The 27,639-nt window shown below is 50.1% G+C and overlaps 2 protein-coding genes across 13 annotated transcripts in view; one reads left to right on the forward strand and one right to left on the reverse strand.

The window, feature by feature from the left end:
• Nucleotides 1-27,639, reverse strand: part of CD177 (CD177 molecule) — a 60,851-nt gene that overhangs the window by 2,363 nt on the left and 30,849 nt on the right. For 2 of the 10 annotated variants that reach the window (XM_040457246.1, XM_040457248.1), the window contains exons 2-7: nucleotides 8,676-8,862; nucleotides 3,786-3,885; nucleotides 3,039-3,179; nucleotides 2,548-2,733; nucleotides 1,498-1,617; nucleotides 1,181-1,297 (exon numbers count right to left, since the gene is read on the reverse strand). In XM_040457246.1, the coding sequence (XP_040313180.1) occupies nucleotides 1,181-1,297; nucleotides 1,498-1,617; nucleotides 2,548-2,733; nucleotides 3,039-3,179; nucleotides 3,786-3,885; nucleotides 8,676-8,807 (796 nt within the window). In that variant the 5' untranslated portion in view covers nucleotides 8,808-8,862. Of the gene's footprint in view, nucleotides 1-1,180; nucleotides 1,298-1,497; nucleotides 1,618-2,547; nucleotides 2,734-3,038; nucleotides 3,180-3,253; nucleotides 3,412-3,785; nucleotides 3,886-8,675; nucleotides 8,863-15,290; nucleotides 15,625-15,954; nucleotides 16,190-27,639 lie in introns of those variants that run through there. The other 8 variants (XM_040457242.1, XM_040457244.1, XM_040457247.1 and 5 more) reach the window with 8 other exon arrangements.
• Nucleotides 16,082-19,636, forward strand: TEX101 (testis expressed 101). Of its 3 annotated transcripts, none has more exons than XM_040457253.1 (6): nucleotides 16,082-16,191; nucleotides 16,617-16,812; nucleotides 16,937-17,080; nucleotides 17,198-17,392; nucleotides 18,959-19,087; nucleotides 19,246-19,636. In XM_040457253.1, exons 2-6 carry the CDS (start codon nucleotides 16,749-16,751, stop codon nucleotides 19,455-19,457), a joined length of 744 nt encoding a protein of 247 aa, XP_040313187.1. In that variant the 5' UTR covers nucleotides 16,082-16,191; nucleotides 16,617-16,748; the 3' UTR covers nucleotides 19,458-19,636. The 3 variants fall into 3 exon arrangements, with proteins under 3 accessions (XP_040313187.1, XP_040313189.1, XP_040313188.1); XM_040457255.1 differs by having other exon boundaries at nucleotides 19,327-19,636; XM_040457254.1 differs by lacking the exon at nucleotides 16,082-16,191 and adding an exon at nucleotides 16,404-16,498.

A 27,639-nucleotide genomic window follows, 5' to 3' on the forward strand; every position in this document is an offset into this window, starting at 1 on the left:
CCGGGCGCGATCTCGCGGTTTGTGGGATCGAGCCCCACGTGGGACATCCCTGAACCCGCTTGAGATTCCGTCTCTCCTCTTTCTCTGCCCCTCCCCAGCTCCCTCTCACAAATACACAAATAATCATTAACAAAAAAAAAAAAAAAAAAAAAAAAAAAGATGGGAAACAGAGGTAGAGGACTCGTTAAGTAGCTTGCCCCGTGTCCCACCACAGGTCACTGGCAGAGCTGAGCTGGGAACTCAGGTGTCCTGGCTCCTCGGGGGGGGGGGGGGACGGCCGTCCTCGGCTACCTGGGCCCCTGCGCCCTCAGGAGTCCCTTTGAAAACCATGAGCCTAGACCTTCTCTTTGGCCCTCATGTGGCCAGGAGGGATGTGTCCCTTGAAACACCCGGGCTGGCGAGGCAGCATCCACACACGTGACCTTCGCCACAAGCCCACGAGGGAGGCCTGCCCATCTTCCCACCACGCAGACGGCCAAATCACCCTCTGCTGCCTGCCCCGAGCCCGGACCCGCTTCTCTGGGCCCCGTCCTCCCCATCTTGGCCAAAGGCAGCTGCTCCGGTAAAACATTGCCGTCATCCTCGACAACTGCCTTCCTCTTGGGTTGCACCCATCAGGAAATCCTGTGGCTCAAGCTTCAAACCTACCTCCAGAACCTGACGGCTTCTCACCATCTCCACTGCTTCCGCCAGGCCCGGGACCACACGCCCTCACCTGCTCCCCCACCCTGATTTCCGGCCCACGCCCCCCAGCAGCACCCCTCGTAAGGGGAAAGCCGACTCAAGCTCCTCTGCTCAGAAGGCTCCATCCAAAACGGTCCCCATCCCTCTCCGAATAAAATCCCTAGTCCCTAAACTGTAACTCCAAAGACCCACGCAATCTGGCCTTAATAAACATTTAGAGGGGGCGCCTGCGTGGCTCAGTCGGTTAAGCATCCGACTTCGGCTCAGGTTGGGATCTCGCAGTTCGTGGGTTCGAGCCCCGCGTCGGGCTCTGTGCTGACAGCTCAGAGCCTGGAGCCTGCTTCGGATTCTGTGTCTCCCTCTCTCTCTGCCCCTCCCCTGCTCATGCTCTGTCTCTCTGTCTGTCTCTCTCTCTCTCAAAACAAAAACAAAACCAAACATTTAGGTTACCAGCGGGTCCTCGCGCCCAAGGCTGCGCTTCTCTCGTGACACTCACCGTTAGGGCTGCAGTCCTCACTCACAACGATGGACCCGATTTCCCGAGTCCCATTAAGCACGTTGCAGCCATCTTGGGACATGCATCCTTGGACTCTCAGAACGGTGAAGACACCCCCTGTGGACAGGGGCAGGGAGAGGGTGAGGGAGGCTTTGCCCTCGGAGGGGGGGCGGGGGTGGCGCGGCTCCCAGAGGCCAGACCCACCCTTCTCAGGTCTCGGCTTCCCCTGGCACCCACCAGAGAACCAGATCTCGGTCTTCAGACCCTTCCCCCACCACCGGTTTAGCGCCTCACGGGGACCTCCTGTCCTGGCTCACCTCCCCTGAGCTGGATTGAGCCACGGTAGCAGTGCGTGCTCCCGGCCGGGCAGGTCACCTTTGTCGCAGACTCGCAGTCCTGTTTAGACAAGCAGACTGGACACCGCAGGGAGCCCGGGCCTGGGGAGGGGACGGAGGGCTCTGGATTCGGATGGGGACCTACGACTCTCCACCCTGGCTTTGCTGGTCCCAAGGAGCGACCTCCCCAGTCTCCCACCGGTGTGCCCTCCCAGGCTCCTCTCTGCAGACACGCCAGGGAATCAGGGGCGGGTGGTAAGGGAAAGAGCAAGGAAGGAAGGGAAGGAACCAGAGGACTGTGGAGGGGCGCCTGGGCCCGAGTACAGGAGGGGGTGCGGTGGGGGAGGGGTGCCCTGGGAGGAACCCAGGTGGTTCACCCCCCGGGGTCCACGAAACAGTGCGAGAATATCAGACACCTAAGTTCACAAATGATTCCAGAGGGTAGAGAAACACACCACGTGGCCCCAGACCTGACTGGTGACACAGGGCAGGCAGGGATAGGAATATAGTCAATGGCGCTGTGATAGCGATGTATGGCGACAGGTGGGAGCTACGTTTGCGGTGGGCACAGCGTAAGGTCCAGAGTTGTCCGATCCCTGTGCGGTACGGCCGAAACTAACGTCATGCTGTGTGTCAGCTCGACTCAAAAAAAAAAAAAAAAATGTCACGGGCCAATTTCACTTTGGAAGAGGGAATGCCAAAAGCCTAAAATAAAACGTGAGTGGACCAAATTCTGAAGAGAAAAAGAAACAAGGAGGAGAAAGGAGCAGGCGCCGGGTGAAGGCCATGCCAGGTGCTCGAACACCAGAAAATGAGTGCGGTTTGCTGCTCCAGGACGGACAGAAGGGGTGCTGAGGGAGGGAGCCGCAGGGGGAGCGGACAGGGAGGAGGGAGGGAAGAGGGAGCTAAATGGAGGGTCCCTCTGTGCTCACGTCTGCCCCTCAGCCCTGCTGCTCCCGGCTCCCAGTGCTCCTGACAGCCCCTCTCGCCCCCTGTGCCTCCCGAGTCCCGCCTCCCCGCGCAGCCCCGCACCTGCGGTGGAGGGCGGGGCCCAGAGCGGGAGGGTGGTGGACAAGTTGTTGCAGTTGTCTTCGTGGCGGCACACGTGGGTGTAGGAGAGGATGGAGAGGCCGGGGCCTGCCCTGTGCTCCGTGATGCGGGCATCCTGATTCCCCACCGGGGTGCAGCCCTTGGTGAGTACTATGTTCACTTGAAGTCCTGCACCAAGAGAGAGAGGCAGGCCCTGGACCCCTGGGTCTGAGGGAGGAGGGCCTGGGGGCCCCCCCGGACCCAGGAGGGAGGAGGGGCCGGGGGTCTGAATCCTGGGTCCTAGAGGGAGGGTCTGATGGTAGTCTGGGGCGAGAGGCTGGAGAGGCAACTGGGAGCCCCAGGGGCTGTTCCTGCCAAGGAGGGGACGGCTCCTTGGCTGAGTCCCTGCACAACACAGTAGGACTGGGACGGGAGGGATGTCTCTCCCAGGGAAGGGTGAGAGTCACCCTTGAGGCCCACGGGGCTCTTCTCACCGTTGTCAATGAGGATCAGCGTGTCTTGGCAGCCCCAGCCGTTGGCACATACCTCGTGGTCCGCCCTCCACGGAAAGGGCATTTCCGATACCTTAATCAGAATCTCACGTGTCGCCCTCTGACAGGTCAGGGCCTGCGCTCCTGAGACGGGGAGAGAAATCCGTCTGAGCCCATCCTCCAGGAAAACGCCCTCCCAGGTCGGGGTCCTCACTCACGGGGCAACACGAGGGTGGCGCCCAGGAGAGCCAGCTGCAGCGCAGGGCTCATGGTCAGGGCAGCTGGGACTCTGGCTCCTTCTTCTTCTGGGGGCCCAGACCTTTTATATCTCTTCACACCCCAGGCAGCCAGGAAAGGGCGGGAGGCAGGGCCTTGAGAGAGGAGGTCTGGGCCTACCCTCTGAATCTCACTGGATAAGAAATCCGGATCCTCCCTCCTTCCCCGGACCCAGGGGTCCAGGCTCTCTGACCCCGCCCCGCCCCCCCCCCCCCCCCCAGCAATCAGAAACATCCGGGCCCCCAGGCCCCACTGGTCCAGCCACTTCCCCTTTCCTCCGAGCCCAGCTATAAGGCTGGGCTCCCCCACCCTGTCTCAGGGTAGTTTGGGAAGGCGGTTTCCTCACTGCAACCTGGCCCCACGTGGGGTAATAGCCCAACAGCCCATGAGGACATTGTTGGGCGCATACTGGCTACTCTCTAACCTCTGCCCAATGCGGATTCTGGCTTCTCACTTCTTTCTTCCATTGTTTACCTTTATGTTCCCTTCTCCATGATTTTCCCTCATGCATTTCTCTTCCGCTGTTCTCCCCAGGCCCGCGTCTCCACCTCCCGGCCACCCACCCACTGGGGAGCTGAAGTATGGCGAGTGGAGGGGTTGTAGTGGAAAGTAAATCTCTGTCCAAGACAGGAATATTCCTTGACAACAACACGTTTCTTTGCCAGAGAGAGATGGGGAGGGGGAATGTGCTAGAAAAGCAGCTATTCAGAAAAACAGCCTCAACGCTGTGCCTTGTAACGTCGACCTATTTCTTTTTTATTTACCTTTTTTTTTTTTTTTTTTTAATTTTACAGACAGAAAGAGAGAGTATGAGCAAAGGAGAGGGGCAGAGAGAGAGAGAGAGAGAGAGAGAGAATCTCAAGCAAGCTCCACGGGGAGCCCAATGCGAGGCTCAATCGCATAACCCTGGGATCATGACCAGAGCCGAAATCAAGAGTCCCATGCTCAACCGACTGCGCCACCCAGGCGTCCCAACGTGGGCCTATTTCTGTGGTATAAATAGTTCTGCCATGTCTGATTTCAAGCTACCAGTCATTTAACAAATAGGTGGAAACATTCTGAAATATTTAACAATCGGCTTTTGCAAGCCTGTACAAACCAGCTCTAGCACACTGGGTAGGAGGGGCCGGGGAGGAATAAGGGCTATCTGCCCGTGTGTGTATGAGGAAGAGGAAAGTGGGAGGAGCGGTAGCAGAGGAGAAAGAGACTAACGTGTAACTTACAACTCTATGTTTATTTTTGACATCTTTATACATTCTATTTCACGTTTAAACTTTGCCACACGGGCAGTCACACTTCCCCATCTCTCAGTGCATCGACACTACCAATGGGGTATACAACGAGTGTTCAATAAATACTGATTGGATAAACGAATGAATGAATGATGAATGAATGAATGCACGGTAAAAGATGGCCAGAGAGCCATCACTACATCTGTACCGGTTGTGGGCCTTAGAAACACCACCCCCTCCCCAATGAGTCACATTGTTGCTGTGGGAATAATGGCGCCCTCTGGAGATGTGCATGGCCTGAAGCAGTGTTTCTGAGTGAGCAGGGGACGGGCAGAGAGGGAGGACAGAGGACCCAAAGCAGGCTCCCCACAGAGAGCGGAAGCTCGACGCCGGGCTCGAACTCACAAACTGTGAGATCATGACCTGATCTGAAGTTGGGCCCTTAACCACCTGAGCCACCTCTGAAGCAGTGTTTCTGGAGGAAGAGAAGGAAGGGTGGGCAAAGAGGCACATAGGGTCATAGGTAGTCAATTCGATGTCTTGCTTTTAGTCAACATATATTTATTAAAGCTGGACTCTGTGCAAGGCACCATCCCAGTTGTTGGGGATTCAGGAAGACCAACAAGAATGAGGCCCAGCTTCTGCTCGGCTCACGCCTGATCGAGAGAGAGAGACATGGGGCAAACACATGAGCATACACACACACACGCAAATGGTGCTGGGTGCTGGGCAGGGTGAAGACCAAGTGATGTGAAAGTTAAGTGACTGAACTGGGATCAGGGAAGGTCTCCAGGAGGAGGTGGCCTGTGAGCTGAGAGCAGGATGAAAAGAAAGAGCTTACCATGGAAGACATGCACGAAATACATTCCAGGCAGAGGCAAGAGCAGGTGCAAAGGCCCTGGGGTGGGCCCATGCCTGGTTTATGGAGAGGATTAGAAAGAAAGCAGGCGGCTAGGCTGGAGCAAGGAGGAGGTAGTGGGTGTTGAGAGTGGCAGGTTGGCAGGGGCCTGGCAAGGCAGGACCGAGTCAGGATATTAAGGCAACCTTCCTGGGAGTCCTGTGTATTTCAAGTAGCAAATGCAAGGCTGGGCGTGGAGCTATTTAGCAAAAAGGCTTACAGTTTCGGGTGTGTGAAACTCTGTTTGCTACCAGGCCGGATCTTGTCGCTCCCTGATTGTGTAGCCTTGGGTCATTCCCTTCCCCCTCTTCCAATTGCTTCACCCTCTTCTGTACAGAAAGGGTGATGATTATCCTCAGCTCATGGGTTGTTCATAGACCTGGGACTTCACAAATGAGGGGGGAGGCCGGATCCATTTGAGAAGGACCCTGCAATGCCACCGCGGGTGTAGACAGTGACTGATCCCCTGTACCAGAAAGACTGGAGGCTATTTATCCGGGGCAGCTGGGCACCGGTCAAAGGCAAATAAATGCTCAGACCTTGCAGGGACTATTTGGATGATGGCTCTGGGTGGACGTTAATCCCCGCCATGAAGGAAGTCGGCTCTCCTGCTCTGTCCTATAATATGGTTCAGAGGGACCTTGATCATCTGATTTTCTACAGAACATCACACTCACCCACTGCATTGATGGATTTGTGTTATTGACTCAGACACAGTGAACAAGAGGTAGCAAACACCCTTGATGATTCAGTAAATGAGACATGTGTGTGCCACAGGGTGAGAGATCAACGGGGCCACATCCAGCAACCCCATCATATTGGTGTAAATCCTGGGGCCCCATAGGTCTAGGGCATGTCCCCAAACAGCAGCCCCCCCGTCTCCACGGAGGATACATTCCAAAGCCCCCAGTGGATGCCTGAATGCACGGTGGTTCCAAGCTCTCTGTATACTGTTCCTTTCCTACCCATCCATACCTATGCTAAAGTTTCATTTTTTTAAGTTTATTTATTTTGAGGGGTGGCGGAGGGGCAGGGAGAGAGAGAATCCCAAGCAGGCTCTGCGCTGCTAACCCGGAGCCCAACACGGGGCTCGAACCCACGAACCGTGAGATCACAACCTGAGCCGAAATCAAGATTCAGACGCCTAACCGACGGAGCCACCCAGGCACCCCCCACGCTAAAGTTTAATTTATAAACTAGGTGCAATACGAGATTAACAACAATGACTAATGTTTACACAGGACAATCGTAACAATATACTGTAAGAGAAGTCATGTGAACGTGTCTCTCAAAATATCTTACTGTACTGGGCTCACCCTTCTCTGTGTAATGATGTGAGATGATAACATGCCCCCGTGATGAGTCAGGGGAATGACCGGGGGACTGAGACAGGGTGTTAAGCGAGGACCGACCTTCTGACCCTGTGTCAGAAGGGGGATCAGCTGCTTCCAGACCACGGCTCACGGCAGGTAACTGAAACTGCAGCATTCTTTCTGAGACAATTTGCTACACCTTATGAGGCTGCCTTTAGAACAAAGATAGGTCCCTAAAGATTTGGGGGGTGGGGGACAGAAATGTAGCACATTTTGACGTGTTACTCCTACTCACTTTTGAGGGAACCCACAAGACCGCCAGTTTTGAGTAGATCCTAGAATAGGAAGGGTCTGGAACGAAAGTCATATGACGCAACAGACCCAACATCTTTGAAAAGTTTCTGTGACAGAAAGAGCTAAGAGGATAAGTGAGAAAGTCGGGGTTTGGGAGCAAAGGGTACGTATGTCTCCTTTTGCAAATAACTATCCTCCGGTTAGAGAGCAGCTCCTTGCTTATTACCATGTCCCAGGGGAGTCTGGCTACTGGCCTATGGGACACCATAGTGACCTACACTGCACATCACCTGCCGGGTAGTGTCTGAGCTACCAAACCATGACCCCGGCCAGGCACGGGGGCAGCCACCACCCAGGGAAAAGGTGCGTATGGGATCAGGCTCTCACGGGGTGGGGGGCACAGGTGAACGCCTCGGCAGGTGGCTCAGGTGCCCACGGTACCCGCTTCTGCCGCCCGTCCCTCCACACGCACCTGCGGGTTCAGGAGGCTACTCTGTGATCTGTTTACAGAGAAGGGGTAAAACAGCCCAGGTTTAAGGGCAGATCTGTACGATGGGCCGGGGCCAGGCAGTGGGTAGCTGCTGGGTTAGCACGGCACTCGGGTGGCCCTGAAAGATGTAGGGAAATCCTGCAGGTGGTGAAACGTAGTATTCACCAAGGGCTGCGCCGTGGCAGTGGGCCAGGATGCCCACGTCCCGGAGCCCAGGGCAGCCCCCGGCCTCTGCGTCCATGTGTCCTGACAACTACTACAAGAAGCTGCCCACACCCTCCAGCTCTGAACCCCCCTACACACACACACACACAGACACACACACACACACAGGTGCCCAGAGAGTTCAGCCAACGTTCCTCTCTGTGGATGGGAAGTGAGTTCATGAAGGATTCCAAGGTCTCCTGAAGACCCCAGAGGACTCAGACCTCGTCCTTGCTCCAAAGGGGCTTCCAGGAGGAGGGGAGACATCAGAGATACAGGTGGTCATAAGGCTGTGGCGAAGGGAGTCTGGGAGAGCTCAGGGGAGGAAGCTACTGATGTCCCGGGTAGGGGGGAGCATTAAGGAGGGCTTCACAGAGGAGGTGACCCGTGAGCTGTGTCTTACAGATAAGCTGCAGTTTATTGGCAGAAGAAAGGATGGTAACAGGCAGAGGAAACAGCACGTCAAAGACCCGGAGGAAAGAGCAAGCCTGCTGTTTTCATGAAGAGTCTGCCTGAGGGGCGCCTGGGGGGCGCAGTCGGTGAAGCATCTGACCCTTGATCTCGGCTCAGGTCATGATCCCACAGTTTGTGAGTTTGAGCCCCGCATCCGGCTCTGCGCTGATGGCACAAAGCCTGCTTGGGGTTCTGTCTCTCCTTCTCTCTGCCCCTGTCCCCCTTGTGTGCTCGCTCTTTTTCTCAAAGTAAATAAACTTTAAAAGAAAAAAAAGGGTCTGCCTGAGAAGGGATCATCAAGAGGATGGGGTGCAGCTGGAACTGGGGTGATTACGAGTTTTCCAGGTAGACAAGGTGGGTGTGGGCAACAAAGGGAGAGCCATTCTAAGCAGAAGGAACAGCAGTGCAGGGTCAAGGAGGCAGCAACGACCTTGGGACCTTGGGAATGGCTAGCAGCGGGGGCCGGGGCTGGTCAAGTACCTGCAAAGCCAGACGGAGGGGTGGGCCTGTCTCCGGAGGGCAGGGAGCCATGGAGAGTTGCCGAGCAGGAAGGGACACTCCGCCAAGGAAGCTTTCTGACCGCCCATCGCTTTTCCAGTTGGACATTCTCATGTTCCGGTTGCTCCGTGTTTGCTCTGTGGGGTCATCCGAAGGAACCGGCTGACGCCTGCACCAACACATTCACCATCGTTGCCACAGGAACGGTGCCACAGCCACCGCACCCCCCAATACTGCACTTTCCGCTTCTGTCACTGCCACCACCAAGTGATCATTTGAGCAACTGTGAAATGATCATAGGACTGGCGTTACCTGTGCTTCATCGGACCCCCGGTCGAGCTCTGCCTGTGCTTCTTCCGTGTGGTAGAATACCCCGCCCCGAATGCAGATTTGTTTCCTGATCCTACTGATTGTCGAATTGGTCACGGTCCCAGAAGGAAATGAATGGTACAACACCAACTTGGGTGATTTGAGCAGAATTTATTAAAGAAACTGCTGCTTACAATGGTAAGGCTGGATCCAGGGAAACACAAAGGATGGGCAAGAGTTGGGAGCAAGCCTGTATTTTATTTTATTTATTTATTTACTTTTTTTTTTTTTTAATTTTTTTTCAACGTTTATTTATTTTTGGGACAGAGAATGAACGGGGGAGGGGCAGAGAGAGAGGGAGACACAGAATCGGAAACAGGCTCCAGGCTCCAAGCCATCAGCCCAGAGCCTGACGCGGGGCTCGAACTCATGGACGGCGAGATCGTGACCTGGCTGAAGTCGGACGCTTAACCGACTGCGCCACCCAGGCGCCCCAAGACTGTATTTTAAATATGTTGTCTGCTGTGACAATATGTAACAAAGAGACAGGACCACTGAGAACGTAGGTCAGGTTGTGCACTGCACAAATGCTCTCCATCTAGGGGACGCGGTGCACGTCATAGATATATAACCTGTATGAAAAGGCTCAATACTGAAACGGGGAGAAAGCTCCTTTCTACATATATCTGCCTGTGAACATAAGGCCAAGCACCCTCATGGTATGCTGGTAAATGTTTAACTGCTTCCCTGAGGGGAGAAATAAAAGCTCTGACTTGTAGTGTTTGCCTATTCCCATGGTGTAAATATTCCCACCATGACTGATTTCAAGTTACCACGATGTCACAGAACAGGGAGTTGGGAAGAAATGCCCCGTGGCAACCATCATATAATATTTCTACTTACAGATATAATAGATTTATAAAAATAACCTCAAGAACATAGATAATAGGGGCGCCTAGGTGGATCAGTCAGGATCTCACAGTTTGGTTCGTGAGAGCGAGCCCCACATCAGGTTTTGTGCTGTCAGGGACCCTGGGCTCATGACCTGAGCCGAAACCAAGAGTCAGATGCTCAACCAACTAAGCCACCCAGGTGCCCCTAACTATGTAAGAGTTTTAATTGAAGAGGTGAGTGTGTTTTCTGTAGCTATCTCCTGACACAGAGAGCTGGCATTTTATAGAATTCTCTTCGGCTCCTTGAGTTCCAGAGAGTTCTGGAGATTTGCGAACACTTCACTCAAAGAACGTAAAATCTGAATTACCTGAGGCCAAAGGGGAATGAATTCATTGACTCCCCTTTGCCCTCTTTGTCATCTTTACTATTAAGAATTTCCACCGAGTTTTTGATGGTTTTAAAAACTGAACCTCAGGAAAGATCTACTGTTACTTTATTGACATCAGTGAATAAAGTTTTAAACCCACACTAACTCTGAATGCCTCCTTTTGTGTTCGTGATATAGAAGTGGGTCGGGGCTATCTTTACAATGCCAAAAATGAATTTAAAAAGCCACAAATAAAAATGCCATGCTACCTGACTAGGGTTAAGCAAGCGGATACATACAGGCAATTTACTTTAGAATGCGGGAGCGGGGGAAGCCCCTTATCTAAGTTTGTGAATTCTGGTACAAACCTAAAAAACCTTCCAGGGGGCTATATGTAGAACAATATCCAAAGCTCACGCAGAAAGAAAACATTCAAATTCCAATAAACCAGAGCAGACAGACCTCAATGAACATATAGGACATTCAGTAGAGACCCCAGAAAAGTTATACCTTAGGAGTAGGGCTAAACTAGTCTATATCCATGCTAAAAAAATTTAAATATTCCACACTATTCTGTATTACATATTCTTAAATATTTCCAGATAGTAGCAATGAACAACTGGAAAGTGAAATATGTATTTTTTAAATACCACTTGCAGGGGTGTGGCTGGCTGGCTTGGTTGGTGGAGCATGCTACTCTTGACCTTGGGGTTGTGAGTTCAAGCCCCACGATGGGTGTAGAGACTACTTAAAAATAAAATCTTAAAATAAAATAAAATACCATTTGCAGGGTGCCCAGGTGGCTTAGGCGGTTAAGTGTCTGACTCTTGATATGGGCTCAGGTCATGTTCTCATGGTTGTGGGATTGAGCCCCACACCAGGCTCCGGGCTGAGTATGGAGCCTTCTTGGGATTCTCCCTCTCTCCCTCTCTCTCTGCCCCTTCAGGGAGTGGGGGAAGCATATGCAAAGGACCTGAGACGGATATGTGCCTGCCATGAATCCAAGGAACAGCCGAAAGACCAGTGTGGCTGGAGCAGAATGAGGAAAAGCAGGGCAGAACATGGAGATGAGGAGGTAGGGGAGGCAAGATGTGGAGAACCTTCAAGGCCATTTCAAGTATTTAGAATCTTCCCTCCCTTCCTTCCTTCCTTCCTTCCTTCCTTCCTTCCCACCTTCCTTCCCTCCTTCCTTCCTTCCTTCCTTCCTTCCTTCCCTTTCTGTAAAATGGGAAAAACCATTGGAAGTCTTTAAACAGAGAAGTGACACAATCTGGCTTATATTTAAACAGATCATTCTGATACCAGGTAGGGAATAGATCACCGTGGGGCAGGGGGAGGGCCTGTTGCAATACTCCAGGTGAACAATAGTGGTGCTACATGTGTTCTTAAAAAGAGGTCCAAGTTCCCTTTTATTTTATTTTTTTAATATTTTTTAAAATTTTCGGGTGCCTGGGTGGCTCAGTTGGTTAAGCGTCCGACTTTGGCTCAGGTCATGATCTCGCAGTTCGTGGGATCGAGCCCTGTGTCAGGCTCTGTGCGGACAGCCCAGAGCCTGGAGCCTACTTCGGATTCTGTGTCTCCTTCTCTCTCTGTTCCTCCCCTGCTCGCTCTCTCTCTCTCTCTCTCTCTCTCAAAAATAAATAAAGATTAAACAAAATTTAATATTTTTTAAAATTTTATTTATTTTGAGAAAGAGAGAACGAGCAGGGGAGGGGTAGGGAGAGAGAGAGAATCTCTAGCAGGATCCATGCTGTCATTGCAAAGCCGGATGTGGGGCTTGAACTCACGAAACCGTGAGATCATGACCTGAGCCAAAACCAAGAGTCAGACGCCCAACCGAGTGAGCCACCCAGGTGCCCCCAAGTTCCCTTTTAAATCCAAGATTGAGGGACTCTGTGGTCAGGTCACCTGGACCGTGACTCAAGAATATGATCCCCTTTGCAAGCCTGGAACCTGGAGGGACAGACATGGGCTGATCGCAGATGCTTCACTATGTCACGGTTCAAAGATGTCAAAGATGGGGCAGAGCTGCAGGCAGGTGAAATCCCGCAGCATCCCCTCAAAATCAGACCTAGTGCCTGGAAGCTGTCTCCCATCACTCATCTCACAATGGAATCGGGTGAAAGGCTGGGACAGGAAGGGATGATCTCTGCACAGTCACCCACTGGGAGGCACTACATACATCCTGTGTTGACAGAACCTTGAATTCAGCTCACTGCTTGCTGGCTAATTTGGGATCCCTGAGCGCAGCCCCTGGGCCCCTGACTTGCTCCAGGGATGCCCCCTTGATCCTGTGTTTTCACGCCATCCCTCACCAAGGCAGCCTCCTTGGGAGGCAAAGGCTGCATCAGGAATGATGCTAAGACAGAAGGAATGAAAAACAGCACTGGGACCCCCGTGGAGCGCTATCCCACCCTCAACCACTTCGACTGCAACACAAACCGAACAGTCTGAGATAGCTTGAACTGTGTCCCCCCTCTTCCCAAATTCATATGGTGCGGTCCTAACCCCCAGGACCCCCAAAAGTGACCTTATTTAGAGACAAGGTCTTTACAGAGGCAATCAAATTAAGATGAGGTCATTAGGGTGGGGCCCAAGCCAGTATGACTGGTGTCCTTTTTAAAAAAAAATTTTTTTAATGTTTATTTATATTTAGAGAGAGAGAGCAGGGAGGGGCAGAGAGAGAGAGAGAGAGAGAGAGACAGAATCTGAAGCAGACTCCAGGCTCTGAGCTGTGAGCCATCAGCACAGAGCCTGATGCGGGGCTCAAACCCACGAACTGTGAGATCATGACCTGAGCTGAAGTCAGACGCTTGACTGATGGAGCCACCCAGGTGCCCCATGACTGGTGTCCTTATACAAAGGGGGAAATCTGCACACAAACACACATAGAGGGTAGAGGATGTGAAGACACAGGGAGAAGACGGCCAGCCACAAGCCAAGGAGAGAGATCTGGGACAGATCCTTCCCTCCCACCCCTCAGAAGGAACCGACCCTGCCAGCACCTTGACTGTGGGCTTCCAGACTCCAGAACTGTGAGAGACAACACGCTTCTCCAAAACCAAAGCCTCCCACGTGGTGGCACTTAGTTACTACGACCCCAACAAACAAATTCCCAGGCCAAGAGCCAATTTAGGATGATGTTCATGACAGAAACTAGAAGCCAGCTGTGGGACCGGGACAGGAGGTAGGACAAGTGCTAGTCAGAGGGATGGGGAGGGATGAGGGCCCAGAGATAAGATTCTGGAGCTCGAAGCAGGTGGCTGTGTAGCTCCCAACCACCCTCTCTGCCCTCTGGTTCCCTCTGACCCCATTGGTCCCATACTGGCAGTTGTGACCGAACACTGGGACCCAGCCCCTCCCCCGCAGTTACACAGTGCTGCAGGAAACCGGAGCACTGTTAGAGACCGAGAGCTGTGAGCACTGGAGCCTGAGTCCTGAAAAGATGGGAGGGTGGCTCAGACCCCCAGGGCCTAAGGGACGGGGTCCTTGGGACCAGAGCTACCTCTTCATGTTTATATTCACTGTCCCTAATGTCTTCATTAATAACATATTAGTAATTATATTTAATACTAACTGTCCCCAAGTGAAAGTTCTTAATATATGTTTACATAAAATTAAGAGCTTTTACTAACACCATTCTTACTGAGGCATTTTCTCTATTAAAAATAAATATTCATGGGGCACCCGGGTGGCTCAGTCGGGTGAGCATCTGACTCTCGATTTCGGCTCAGGTCATGATCCCAGGATCGTGGGATCGGGTCCTGTGTCCGGCTCCACGCTGGATGTGGGGCCTTCTTAAGATTCTCTTTCTGTCTCCCTCTGGCCCTCTCCCCCACTATCTCTCTCTCTCTCTCTAAAATATAATTAATTTAATTAATTAATTTAAAAAGTATTCATTTATATAGCTTTACTTCCAGAAATAGTACCAATCCTGAAAGTTCACAAAGGGTGCCTTATTTTTATGTTACATTTAGATGCTGAGAGTTGAGGTGGGTAGTGGCTTGGGTTTCTGGGTCCAGGTGACAGTAGGCTGGGGGCAGGACCCCTGGGTCTGAGGGAGGAGGGGCTGGGGGCCTGGACTCCTGGGTCCAAGGGAGGAGAGGGCTGGGAATAGGGACCCTCAGAGTCCTGAGAGATGAGAAAACTCGGGGCGAGGCATCAGGGACCCCGTGTTTGAAGTGAATTTCTTGCTATCTTTTCTCTTTGCTCCTGGGGGTGGGATCAAACCCACAGTAAGCACTAAAAACTGCTTATCCCGTAAGTCTGCTCCTTGTTAAAAGGCATCAACCAAGACGGTCCCTTCGTTTATTCTAAGAACCGCCAAATGTTCCAGGGTATTCCGACCCGACAGTGTGGACAGAATAGCCAGGCTCCCCACCATCATAACAGACAGACTTCCTCCCCTGAAATCTGCGGGCTCTACCCCCAGACTGGTTGCTGGGGCAAGGCTGGGACTGGCCATGGCCCTGCTGTAAGGTGCTTTATTTTTCCTGCCTCCTAATGATCCCAACCCAGCCTGTCCTGTAGTCCAGGACTTAAAGGCATCTGACACCTAATTATTTCTCATCCCATGAATCACATGCCTCTTCTTAGTGTTTTGAGCGTTAAAACATGAAATAATTAGAGCTACACTATAACCTAATGGCAGCTTTTTTTTTTTTTTTTTTTTTGTCCTGGATTAATCTTTGAAAACATTTTGGGGGGTGCCTGAGTGGCTCAGTCGATTAAGCATCCAACTTCGGCTCATGTCGTGATCTCACAGTTGGGGAGTTGGGGCCCCACGTTGGGCTCGCTGCTGTCAGCAACGAGCCCGCTTTGGATCCGCTGTGTCTCTCTCTCTACCCCTCCCCCACCCCCCCCAAAATAAACAAACATTAAAAAAAATTTTGGGGGGGGTGGTTTCTAAAAGGTCAGAATACTCTTCCTAATCTAGACAAATTGTTTTCGCTTCACATTTGCATTAACTGTTCCTAGTTGTTTCAGTTCTCATTGTAGTATTTTCTCGATTCAAAATAAAAACTCACTTACAGAAACAGCACCAAGTCGGAAAGCACAAAAAGGGCACCTTTGCTTCTTGTTGCATACATATCTGGAAAGCTCACCTATAGACGAAACAGAATTTTCAGCCAGGAACAAGAAATCTGAATGAAAGGCACGTCTTAGTCGTGGCAGTGGCAGGGCCACGTGGGTCGGCCATAACGGCAATCTGCGCCTTCAGAGTTGAGGCTCATGCACACATTCGGGGATGCTGGAAGGAACCCTGAAGCCGGCATTTCTCTCTTCGGCCTTCCAGAAGGCCATGGAGGGGCCGGTGCTGTGATGCGATCAGAGGGAGGCGCCCGGGCTGGGCAGGAACCACTGCAAGTGAGGGTGATGAGATCACGTTGCCTCCCCAGTGCCTATGGCCACCGGGTGGGTGCTGGGGCAGGAGCCAGACTGGGAACATGGGAGGCCATTCGGACAGGGAGAGAACTTCAGTGGGTGATGGCCAAGGGTCTGACCTCCTAGCCTGGCTGGAGAAGAAGAGATTCCACAGCTCAATGAGAGAAAAGTGTCAACGAGGCCTCTTGAGGACGGGCTGCCCGTCTTGCCTCGCACGACGCGTACCACAAACACCGGCTACGTCCCTGGGCTCACACCCCACCCGCCTCCCGTTTGCTCGCCGCACGCCAGCCTGCGCATGCGCACCTCCCAGGCCTGCCTCTTCTCCGGGGCCAAGGGGGTGCGGCCTTCCTTCGGGTTCATCCAATGAGCTCATCAGATGCTTTCACATCGACCAATGGGGCTTCGAGTGACCCGCTGGGCGAAGCTGGCCCCGCCTTCCGTGCCTCCGAGAGACAAAACGAAGGCCAAGTGGAACGAGAAAGCCGTTCCGGGCCGTTCCTTCGGCTCCGTTAGGATTCTTGTGAGATTATCCAAAGCCAGGTGGAATTTGGGTTCCTTAAAGAGAAAAGGGGGGGCTGGGGATCCTGGGTCCTGTGGAAGGAGGGTGGGCGCCAGGACTCTTGGGCCTGAGAGGGGAGGAGGCTGGGGGCCCTGCGGGAAATGGCGGCGGCTGGAACCCAAACGCCTGGATCCCTAGATAGAACAGGGCGGGGATCTCAGAATTCCGAGTTCGGGGGGGCAGGGAGTGGGGGCTGAGAATCCCCGGCCTCGGGAGAACGTAGGTTTGAACCCGGCCTCCCCAGTGTGCGGGAGCAGGGGCCTGTGGGCCGGACTCCCGGATCCCGTGGTTGGAGGGTACTGGGTTGTTGACGTCCTCTGTCCTCGGGGGACAGGTGTTTGGGTCGGAGAGTCGCAGCTACGGAAACTGAGGCGCAGTGAACGTGTTATGTGGTGCAAACTTGCAGGCTCGATCGGGACACGCCGACGCTGGAGGTCACGGTCTTCTGTAGCGCAGACGTGCCCGTACTTGCCACACGGTCCCTGCAATCTCGTTTTCTGATCCTGAGCCGCGCTTCCAGCCCTCCCTAAAGGACGCCATGGGTACCCGTCGTGCCCAGAGTTTGTTGTTCCTCCTCCTCCTGGGAGCCCCCTCCTTGGCCTGTAAGAACGGGGGCCGGGGGGTGGGGAGAGCTGGTTCACAGGGGATGGATCGCTGGTAAAGGAGGGCTGACGGGGGCCCCACAGAGAAGAGCAGGCGCTCACCCAGATCTCCTTTTCTCCCCAGCGGTGCAAAACTTAAATTGTCACAAGGGCGTGTTCACCAGTATAGAAGAGGACCCAAGCAGCATGTTTAACTGGACCACGGAGAAGGTTGAGCGTTGTGAGGGCGGGTCATTCTGCCAGGAATCCCTTCTGATGGTCAAAGCAGGTGAAATGAGAAAGGGCGGGAGGAGGGGTGAGTATGTCCGGGTCAGTGCTGCTCCCACCCACTCCCCGAAACCTCAGGCCCACCCTCCGCTTTCTTCCCCACCCCGTCTCCTAACAGGGGCCAAGACCGCAGTTTTGGCCACTAAGGGCTGCATCTACGATGGGACGCAGGCGGTGACGTATGTCCAGCACTCCCCACCCCCAGGCATAATCACAGCCTCCTACGCCAGCTATTGTGAGGATTCCTTTTGCAACAGCAGAAAGGACCTCCAGGAGCTCTGGAGGCCGGCAGAGACCCTAGAAGCCTCAAGAGGTGAGAGATGGGGACGCGGAGAAACCATCTGAGCCCCTGCAAAGATGGTATGCCTCCTTTCTCTGTGTCCTTATTTGGCTCAGGCCCTTGGGGGGCCACACACAGAAAAAGAACCTCAGACCTTCCGCCAGGCTTTTTCTAAATGGTTACCTTGGGGTCTAAACGCCGCTCGGAGCACCGGGACGTCAACGAAGGCTGGGGTATAAGTTGGCTTTTGTGTTTATTTATTTATTTATTTTTTTAACGTTTGTTTATTTTTGGGAAACAAAGAGAAACCGTGTGCGAGCGGGGGAGGGGCAGAGGGAGAGGGAGACACAGAATCTGAAGCAGAATCTGCAGCTGACAGCTCAGAGCCCCATGAGGGTCTCAAGCTCAGGAACAGTGAGATCGTGACCTGGCTGCTTAAGCGACTGAGCCACCAGGTGCCCCATGGCTTTTGTATTTATTAAGCAATAAAGTGTCAGTGGAGGTTTCTGAGCAGGGCGGGGTGGCCTAATCAGTCTGGCAGTTACTGCTTCCCCAGTTCCCCAATGTGGCCAATGTGGCCAATGTGGCCGGGGGCCTATAGCAATCTGGCCCTGCCTGCTCTCAGCTCACTTCCTTCTCTCTCCTCCCCCTTTACTGTGGTCCAGTGGGGGGAGGGGGGCTGGTATTCAAAATGCTTAAGTGTCGGGGCGCCTGGGTGGCGCAGTCGGTTAAGCGTCCGACTTCAGCCAGGTCACGATCTCACGGTCCGTGAGTTCGAGCCCCGCGTCAGGCTCTGGGCTGATGGCTCGGAGCCTGGAGCCTGTTTCCGATTCTGTGTCTCCCTCTCTCTCTGCCCCTCCCCCGTTCATGCTCTGTCTCTCTCTGTCCCAAAAATAAATAAACGTTGAAAAAAACAAAAACAAAAACAAAAAAAACAAAACAAAAAAATGCTTGAGTGTAGATATGGTCCTGGCCCAACCAGAATGGGTGCTGGCCACAAAGACCGGCCCAGCCCTCCTGTGCCCACCAACTGAACACCAGCCCTGCAGTGTCTCCCAGTCCCGGAAAGCCACCCGGCTGGCTCCCACCTCTGGGCCTTTGTCCTCGCCGATTCCTTTGCTACCCCACCCACCCCTCCACTTTCACGCAGCTAACTAACCTCTGTTCACCCTTCACCTCAACTCAGGTGTCCGCTCTGTGAAAATACTCTGCAAATTGTTCCGGAGAGTTAGGTTGTCCTCCATTCCTTTGCCATCATACCTTGGACGCAGTGCCTACTGAGATGTATTATAATTCCTGACACATCCTTCTCCTTCTAGACAAGGGTCCTCGATGGCAGGAACCGTGTCCTTTTCATCTCTGTCTCCACACCCAAGCACACAGTTTGGAAGTCACAATGGATGGGTTCTGACAGCGAAGAAAAACAGCTGGAGAAGCCAGCGGCGGGGCGGGGGTGGGGGTACAGGGTGGGGGGAGGTGGCAGTGATAGGTCGTGACTGCTGTGGTGTCAGCAGCAAAGACTTGGGAAAGGGAGGGAAGCAAGAAGAGACAACTCCAGAGGCCGGACACACCCTGATTGTCCCTCTGTTTCCCCTCCAGCTCCCAGTACATCAGTACCCTTCTACTGCCCAACCTGTGTGGCTTTGGGGACCTGTCTGACGGCTCCTTCCCTTCCCTGTCCCAATGATACAACTCAGTGCTACCAAGGAAGACTTCAGATCACTGGAGGTAAACTGAACATCTGGTGGTTTCAGAGGCTGGAAACCCAGACATCTGAGTGGATCCAAGAGGTTCTGATACTCAGGGTTCTAGGAATGAGGGAGGAATGATTCCTCTCTGATTTCCCAAAACATCTATGTGTCTCCCCGACCTTTCTTCTTCCACAGGAGGCATCAATTCTTTTTTGGAGGTGAAAGGTTGTACATCCATAACTGGTTGCAGGCTGATGGCTGGGTTCTTTACCATAGGACCCATGTGGGTGAAGGAAGTTTGTCCGTACCAGTCTCTCCCTCAACCCCGAAAGACTGAAAATGGGGCCACCAGGCTTCCTGTTTCAGTTTGGAGGTTCGAGCTGCTGCTGCTGCTGTTACTGCAATAACTAACTTGTCCATTGTTCCTGTGGAGACACTTCTGGTCCTGGATCACAGGACACCTCTTTTGACCGGGAGCCTTCTGACTGCTGGTCACCAACAAGTTGAGATTTGAGGAAAGGAGCGTTCTTGTGGTTGTGTTTTATATTTCTAATAAAGTTTCTACTGTAATTTGTGTATACCTCAAGCCTAGAAGTGGAATTTTAGTGCTGAAAGGGCCCTTAAAATTCATCGTATCCAACCCACACGTTTTGCAGAAAGGGAGGCAGAGATCTGGAAAACTTTAGTGAGTTTCTCACACGGATGTAGCTCTGGGCAGAGCAAGACCAGAACTTTGATACTTCGACCTAAAGTCTGGTTTTGCTTTTGCTTAATTGGTCACCTTCTCTTGCTGGCTGGGCAAGAGATCGGCATCAGACTCCTCCAGAGCACTCCCGGCCCAACCTTACGGCCACAGTTGGCTGTTTTGGTTCTAACATTTCCCTGGGAGGTATAGCAGAATTTGAAAAATCAGACTCCAAATTCTTCCGTTACATAATGGGCCCCCTCTCCTATGTCCTGTCTCTTGCCCCTTTACATCATCCCTTCCCTTCTCTGCTGCCTACGTCATCATCCTCGGTGGGCAGAGGGAACGCAGGAGGCAGCTGGGACCCAGCAGGGTATGAGGACTGGGGGCCTGGGACTCCTAAGACTTGTTTTGAGCTTCTCATGCTTGTTTATTTATTACTCAAGAACACATAAAACCCATCTTAGAAAAGACTCCAATGACATAGGAGCTTATAGAGAAAAGTAAAAAGGTGGGGTAAGGGTAAGGAGGAACAGATATTTATTGTTTTCTTTGAATAGCTTTATCGAGGCTTAATTGACATAGTCAATTGCACCAGGGGTGGAAGGAGACAATGTGAACGATTGACCCTCCCACAAAGGACAGGGGAGTCTGGCCATAGTATAGTCCAGCCAAGTTCTTTCTAGAAAGTTCTCTGGTTCTAAACCAACTCTTTTTGAGTTAGAGCCCCACTCCAGCTAATTCTTCATCTTTGTCACTAGGCCTCCAGTTCCCCATTGTGTCAGTTTGCCAGTTTGCAGAAGAAATCACAAACAACTCAAATTTGTTCATGAGGGGACTTAAGAGTTTCTGAACAATAAGTATTCAGAGCCATGGCTGGCAAACGCCATCTGCCATCTAGAGCAAAAAAATAAAAATAAAACAAAAAACAAAAAAGCCAAGTAGACGTTTCCCATAGGACAATGGCTTTCTGATGGCACTGAAGACAGTGACAGGAGAAATCCCTGAGTGGATGGAAGAATGACACCATTTTCTAAAAGCTGGCCTGTGGATTATTCTGGTATCTTGCAAATCCTCTGTATCATATGCCACAGAACTTCAGGCAGCATGGGCAAATTTCTCAGGGCACAAACCCAAGGGTGTAAACTTTCCAAAAACATATTTACGTAAATATACATAATATAAGAATATTACAATATATTATTTATTTTTAGGATACCTTTGTTTATCACGATCCCTCATCCAACCCAGCGGTAGGCAGAAACTCAACCAGTTTGAATAAAGTCAGCCGCCCCGGGGTTTTCTCCAGTCACTTCCAATTTCAGCTCCGTCAGTTCAGGGCTTTCTCCTTTTCTACCCTCCTCACTCGGGGCGTGGCTACAGGACTGGTGGGAAGGAGGTGACGGTCTGGTTTTCGCCTCCCTGCTGCTCATGTCCAAGTTCCTGCGGTTGCCTGGCAGCTGGCTCCCGTTCCTGTTGGTGCCCACCGGGAACCTCCAAACCTGTCTGGGCACCGATGGGCACCCACGCGGGTCCCCTCAGCTCGGTCATCCCTTTCGGCTACATCGGGGTCTCTCCCAACGGCTTTCGAGTGCCACTGCGGTGCTTCAGGAGCATAGGAAACTTTTGGAGTGGTAGGTATGTCCCTAATCTTGACTGTGGTAAGAGTAGAGCTTTCAAGGTATACACAGGTCAAAAGTCATCGAGTGTTATGCTCTGAATATATGCAGTACACTGCTTGGCCATCACGCCTCCATAAAGTTGTAAAAACCAAAAAGAAAGCAAGCACAAACCGTCACACGGTAACAGTTGGTTTCTCAGTCCTTCCTTAAATTACCATTTCTTGACGAGTGAGAGCAGAGATGGAGGAGAGGGCTGTTACACCAAGAAAATTAACTCTGTGTTCGCTGGCCTGCCAGATGTCAATCCATCCCGTTCCTTCCTCCTGTCCCCAGTGAGTCAACTGGCTTCTTCTCAACACAGGAAAACCTCCCGGATGTTCTCCTCCACTTCTCTGCTCTCAAAGCCAGCGTCGGCCTGGCCTCGGGAGGCGACCACAGCTCGCTCTCCGCCGAAGGGCTCCCTTCTGTGAATCGGCAGCACTTCCTTGCGTCCATTCCTCCTTAACCTTCCGTCGGCCGTGTGGAACACTGCGCGGTATCTCGGCATTTCTTGGTGCCGTCCCAGAACTGAAGGTCCTCCATGTGCTTCCACGTCCCAGGCCAAAACCATAATCTCAACTATTTTTTTTTTCTCCATTATTTACAGTTACTACTCAGCTACCTGGCTCTCTCTCTCCTTAACCACCTCCTCTCTACTGACCTTTTTCTTTCTGTCCTCTTCCTCATTGTCATCACAAGTCCATTGAAAATACTGTACCATGGAATACTACTTGGCAATGAGAAAGAATGAAATCCTGCCATTTGCAGTAATGTGGATGGAACTGGAAAGTATTAGGCTGAGTGAAATAAGTCAGTCGGAGAAAGACGGATGTCATATGTTTTCACTCATATGTGGATCTTGAGACACTTAACAGAAGACCACGGGGGAAGGGAAGGGGAAAAAAAATAGTTACAAACAGAGAGGGAGGGAGGCAAACCACAAGAAACTCCTAAATACAGAGAACAAACTGAGAGTGGATGGGGAGGGGGGGAATGGGTGATGGGCATTGAGGAGGGCGCTTGTTGGGATGAGCACTGGGTGTTGTATGTGGGTGACAAACCACAGGAATCTACCCCAAAAACCAAGAGCACACTTCACACACTGTATGTTAGCCAGTCTGACAATAAATTATATAAAAAAAAAATAAAAAATAAATATGGAAGGGGCTATTAAAGCAGAAAGAAAAGAAAAGAAAAAAGAAAAGAAAAGAATGTACCAACCTTGCAATGTCAATTAAATGCCTCCCACATTGAACAACTATAATATAAAGGAAGAGAGTAATAGGATCTGTATAGTGGTAAAATTTCTACATTATGCTTGAAATGGTAAAATTCTGATTCTAAAGAGATTGTGAAAAGTTAAGTATGAATATTATACTCCCTTGAGCAATCACTAGAAATATGACACAAGGTTAATTATTAATGACCAATTATTATAAAAGACCAGTAAATTAAAATTACAAGAGACTTATTATTAAAAGATCAATAATCAGAATAGATTAAAAACATGAGCCAACCATAAACTGTCTATAAGAAATCATTGCAAATACAATGATGCAGGTAGGAGAGAAGCAAAATGATAAAATGCTACACTTGTACTTCTACCTCAAATGGAGTAACAGGGACTGGATTTATTTTCCTACATAAAACAGCCAAAAAAGCAGAGAAAATACATTAAATAATAATTTTCTTTTAAAACATTTTTTTAGTGTTTATTTTTGAGAGAGAGAGAGAGAGAGACAAGAGAGAAATGGAGACACAGAATCCGAAGCAGGCTCCAGGCTCTGAGCTGTCGGCACAGAGCCTGATGCGGGGCTCGAACCCACGAGCCACGAGATCATGACCTGAGCTGAAGTTGGACGCTTAACTGACTGAGCCACCCAGGCACCCTGAAATAACAATTTAAAAACAACAAAGGACAGTAATCCTTGAGAAGTGGGAAAGGAAACAAGGCAAACCCTATCAATTACATCAACTTTCTATCTTGAGAGTTTCCAGACCATGGTACAGGGAGCGAGAACTCAGGGGGTGCCTGGCTCCCTGTCTGAGTTGAGGATAATCCAGAACTCAGAATCTAAGGAAATCGAGGCAGCTAGAGTTTGCAGGACAGAATGCCACTGCGGAGAGAACAATGTAGAGAGAGAACTCTGGAGATCCGCAGAGGGTCCCCCTTGACCGTGCAGCTGAATGCTAATCATCACATATGTGTGAGAAAACTAGCAGGACTGGGGTAAAAACAACCTGAAAGGATCAGACATGAGTCCTGGCACTCACGTAGGGCAGGGAATAATGACTGTTGCCAGAGTATTGAATTGAATTGATTCATAACCCCTGATTTGCCAGAATTGAAATATTCATAACCCCTGGGGCACTGGACTCAGGAACCTCTTGCCTCAGTAATAGAAATAATTAGCCCCAGGCAAGCAGTGTTCCAGACCTGCCTAACAAATCATAAAAGCAAGACCCAAAAGTATCAAACTGTTTCCAAATAGCTAAACCGAATTCTAGAACAAGGGTCAAGAAGACTTACAGGTACACAAAAATATTGAGCACCAAAGGTAAAATTCACAATGTCCATGCTACTATTAGTTATAAGAAAGCTGGAGTGGCTATTTTACTATTAGCAAAGTGTATTTCACACCAGAGAACACTATCAAGGATAAAGAAAGTCATCTCATACGAAAAACAAGTCAATTCATCACAAGGACGTAACTATTAAAGATGTATGTCCTCGGTAATAGAGTTTTAAATCCATGAAACAAAAGCTGAAAGAATCGCCAGGCACTTATCCCAGAGAAAGGAAAATTTATGTCCCTCCCAAATCCCGTACGTGATTGATCATAGAAGCTTTGCTTGTAATAGTCAAAACACCTTCTAATAGGTAGATGTTAAACAACCTCAGTAATTAAAAAGGAACTACAGAGGGGCGCCTGGGTGGCTCAGTCAGTTGAGCGGCTGACTTCGGCTCAGGTCATGATCTCGCGGTCCGTGGATTCGAGCCCCGCGTCGGGCTCTGTGCTGACAGCTCAGAGCCTGGAGCCTGCTTCGGATTCTGTGTCTCCCTCTCTCTGACCCTCCCCCATTCATGCTCTGTCTCTCTCGGTCTCAAAAATAAATAAACGTTAAAAAAAATTTTTTTTAAAGGAACTAAAGATACACACAACAACTTGGGTGGATCCCAAAGGCATTAGGCGGAATGGAAAAAGTCAATCTCAAAAGGTCACATGTTATACAACTACGCTTATGTAACATTCTTGAAATGGCAAAATTGTTGAGAAGAGGTCTATTTTATTTCACTGAATATATCCAAAATATTGCCATTTCTACGTGTCATATAAAAATTTAATGAGATGTTTTGCATCCTTGTCATACTAAGTCTTAAAAATGCAGTATTTTACATTCATCCTAATTTGGATTTGCCCACATTTCAAGCGCTTGCTATCTGCAGGTAACTAGTGGCTACCACAATGGACAACAAAGGTCTAAACAATAGGAAATACCTATTCAAATCTGTTGCCCATTCTTTACTGTGGTGCTTGTTTTATTTTATTTTTTAATGTTTGTTTATTTTTGAGGGAGGGAGGGACAGAGCACTAGCGGGGGAGGGTCAGACAGAGAGGGAGACACAGAATCCGAAGCAGACTCCAGGTTCTGAGCTGTCAGCACAGATCCTGACTTGGGGCTTGAAACCACGAACTGTGAGATCATGACCTGAGTCGAAGTCAGGCGCCCTGATCTACTGGTAATCTTATTGAGAATCCTTTGCATTGGTGATTTGCTTCTCTTGGTGCTTTCAAGATTTTCTCTTTGTCTTTGACTTCTGAATGCTTGGTTATAATGTGTCTCAGTGAGGGGCTCTTTAAGTCCATTGTATTTGGAGTTTATTGAGCTTCTGGGATGTTTATATTCATGTCTTTCATCAAAATTTGGAAAGTTTTCAGCCACAACTTGGAAACAACCCAAATGTCCATCAGTATTTCTTCAAATATTCTTACTACTTTCTCTCTCTCTCCTTCTTTTGGGACTCCCACAACATGTGTATTTATTCACTTGCTGGTATCCCACAGGACTCTTAGGTTCTGTTTACCTTTCTTCAACCTTTTTTTTTTTTTTTCCTGTCTCAGACTTGAAAATTTCCATTATCCTACACTCAAGTTCATTGGTTCTTTCTTCTGCCTACTCAAATTTGCCTTTGAATCCCTCTACTGAATTTCTCATTTCAGTTATTGTAACTTCCAGCTGCAGAGTTTCTTTTTGGTTTCTTTTTAGGTTTTCTATCTCTTTATTGATATTTTCATTTTGTTCCCATGCTCTCTTCTTGACTTCCTCCACATCCTCCTTTAATTCCTTGAGCATCTTTAAGACAGTTAAAGTCTTTGTCTAACATATCTGCCATTAGGTCCTTTTTGAAGACAGTTTCTGTTGGTTTATTGTTTCTCCTTTGAGTACCACATTATCCTGTTTTTTTGTATGCCCTGTGATGTTTTGTTGTTGTTGTTCAACACTGGACATTTGAGTCTAATAATATGGTAACTCTGGCTATCAGATTCTCCCCTTTCTTGGGTTTGTTGTTTTTATTGTTTTTGTTTATATATATTTTTATTGTTGCAGATGGTCTCTTTGCTGAGGGTCAGCCTGAGGTATAAACTCTAGGTCCTCTTGGGTCTTTTCTGAGGCTTTCTTTGTGCATGTAATATTCCCCATATATGTAGTTGTTTTTTGAATATCCTAGTCTTCTTTTTTTTAAGTTTATTTATTTATTTTGAGAGAGAGAGAGAGAGAGAGAGAGAGAATGAACAAGGGAGGAACAGAGATAGAGACAGAGAGAGGGAGAGAGAATCCAAAGCTGGCTCCACACTGTCAGCTCAGGGCCCGATGTGGGGCTTGAACTCGTGAACCATGAGATCATGACCTGAGCCAAAACCAAGAGTCAAACACTTAACCATCTGAGCCACCCAGGTGCCCCTGAATATCCTAGTCTAATGTCAAGCTCCCAAAGGGGAAAAAGTGAAAATGAAGGGAGAAGGAAAGGTGTCAGCCCTTCACATCCCCCAGAAGTCACTTCAGTGGGAGAGAAAGGGGCTTACGACAAAAGGGAGGTGCAACAACAATGACTGCCCATCTCTTTTGTCTGCAATTTTCATTTTGTTCACACGCTCTCTTCCTGACTTCCTCCACATTCCCTGAGCATCTTTAAGACGGTTAAAGTCTTTGCCTAACATATCTGCCATTAGGTCTTTTTTGAAGACAGTTTCTGTTGGTTTATTTTTTCTCCTTTGACCACCACATTATCAGAGGCAGCAATCAGCGATCAGAGCACAGACCCCCAATATTTGGAGAACAGAGCCCTTATTGCCCACACTGGCTCCCACAGCTGCATACAAGTTGCTCCAGAAACACACGCACAACAGCCTGTCACATGGCTGGGAGTGGTGGATGGGTAGCCGCGACTGTGCTGAGAACTAAAACTGGCCAAACTTAACCACAATTTACCCTCCAAGCCCTCCCCTGGAAGCTGAAAGCCTTCAACGGACTCTGCAGAGTTCCAAAATCGTATCAGACAGATTCTGCCGGTGCAATTGTAGTCTAGGTGGAGAGACAGATTCCTGGTGCTTCCTATTCTTCCATCTTCCCACTGTTAGTCTTATGTTTTTTAAGTTTTATTTATTTATTTTGAGAGAAAGAGAGGGCCTGAGCATGTGCTCAGGGGAGGGGCAGAGAGAGAGAATCCCAAGCCGGCTGGGCACTGGGCACTGTCAGCGGGAGCCTGAGGTGGGGCTCGATCGCACAAACCATGGGATCATGACCTGAGCCAAAATCAAGAGTCAGTCACTTAACCGACTGAGCCACCCAGGCGCCCCGGTTTGTCATATTTTTGTAAGCTTAGATCAACAGTCCTAACTACCACGTTAAAGGGCATTCGTGGGGCAGAGGAATGTGTTAAGTGACACCAAATGTATACAGTCAGCAAAATCCAGACTGTGGGGACTCTGCAAGACAATGACTTGGCTTTGTAAAAAATTATGTTTACAGGAGAGAAAAAAAAAAAAAAGATGGGAAGCTATAACTTAAGAGACTTAAACACACAAAACCAAGTGCAATGTGTGGACCTCATTTGGAGCCTGACTTGAAAAACCAGGAAAAATATTTTTATGAGACCAAAAAGGAAATCTATTAATTGACTGGCTATTTAACCATCTTAGATATTTTAAATTCTATTAGATATAAGAACTGAAACCACGT

The sequence above is a fragment of the Herpailurus yagouaroundi genome, unplaced genomic scaffold, assembly GCF_014898765.1.
Source record: "Herpailurus yagouaroundi ecotype Mexico unplaced genomic scaffold, PumYag 220, whole genome shotgun sequence".
NCBI classification, from domain to species: Eukaryota; Metazoa; Chordata; class Mammalia; order Carnivora; family Felidae; genus Herpailurus; species Herpailurus yagouaroundi.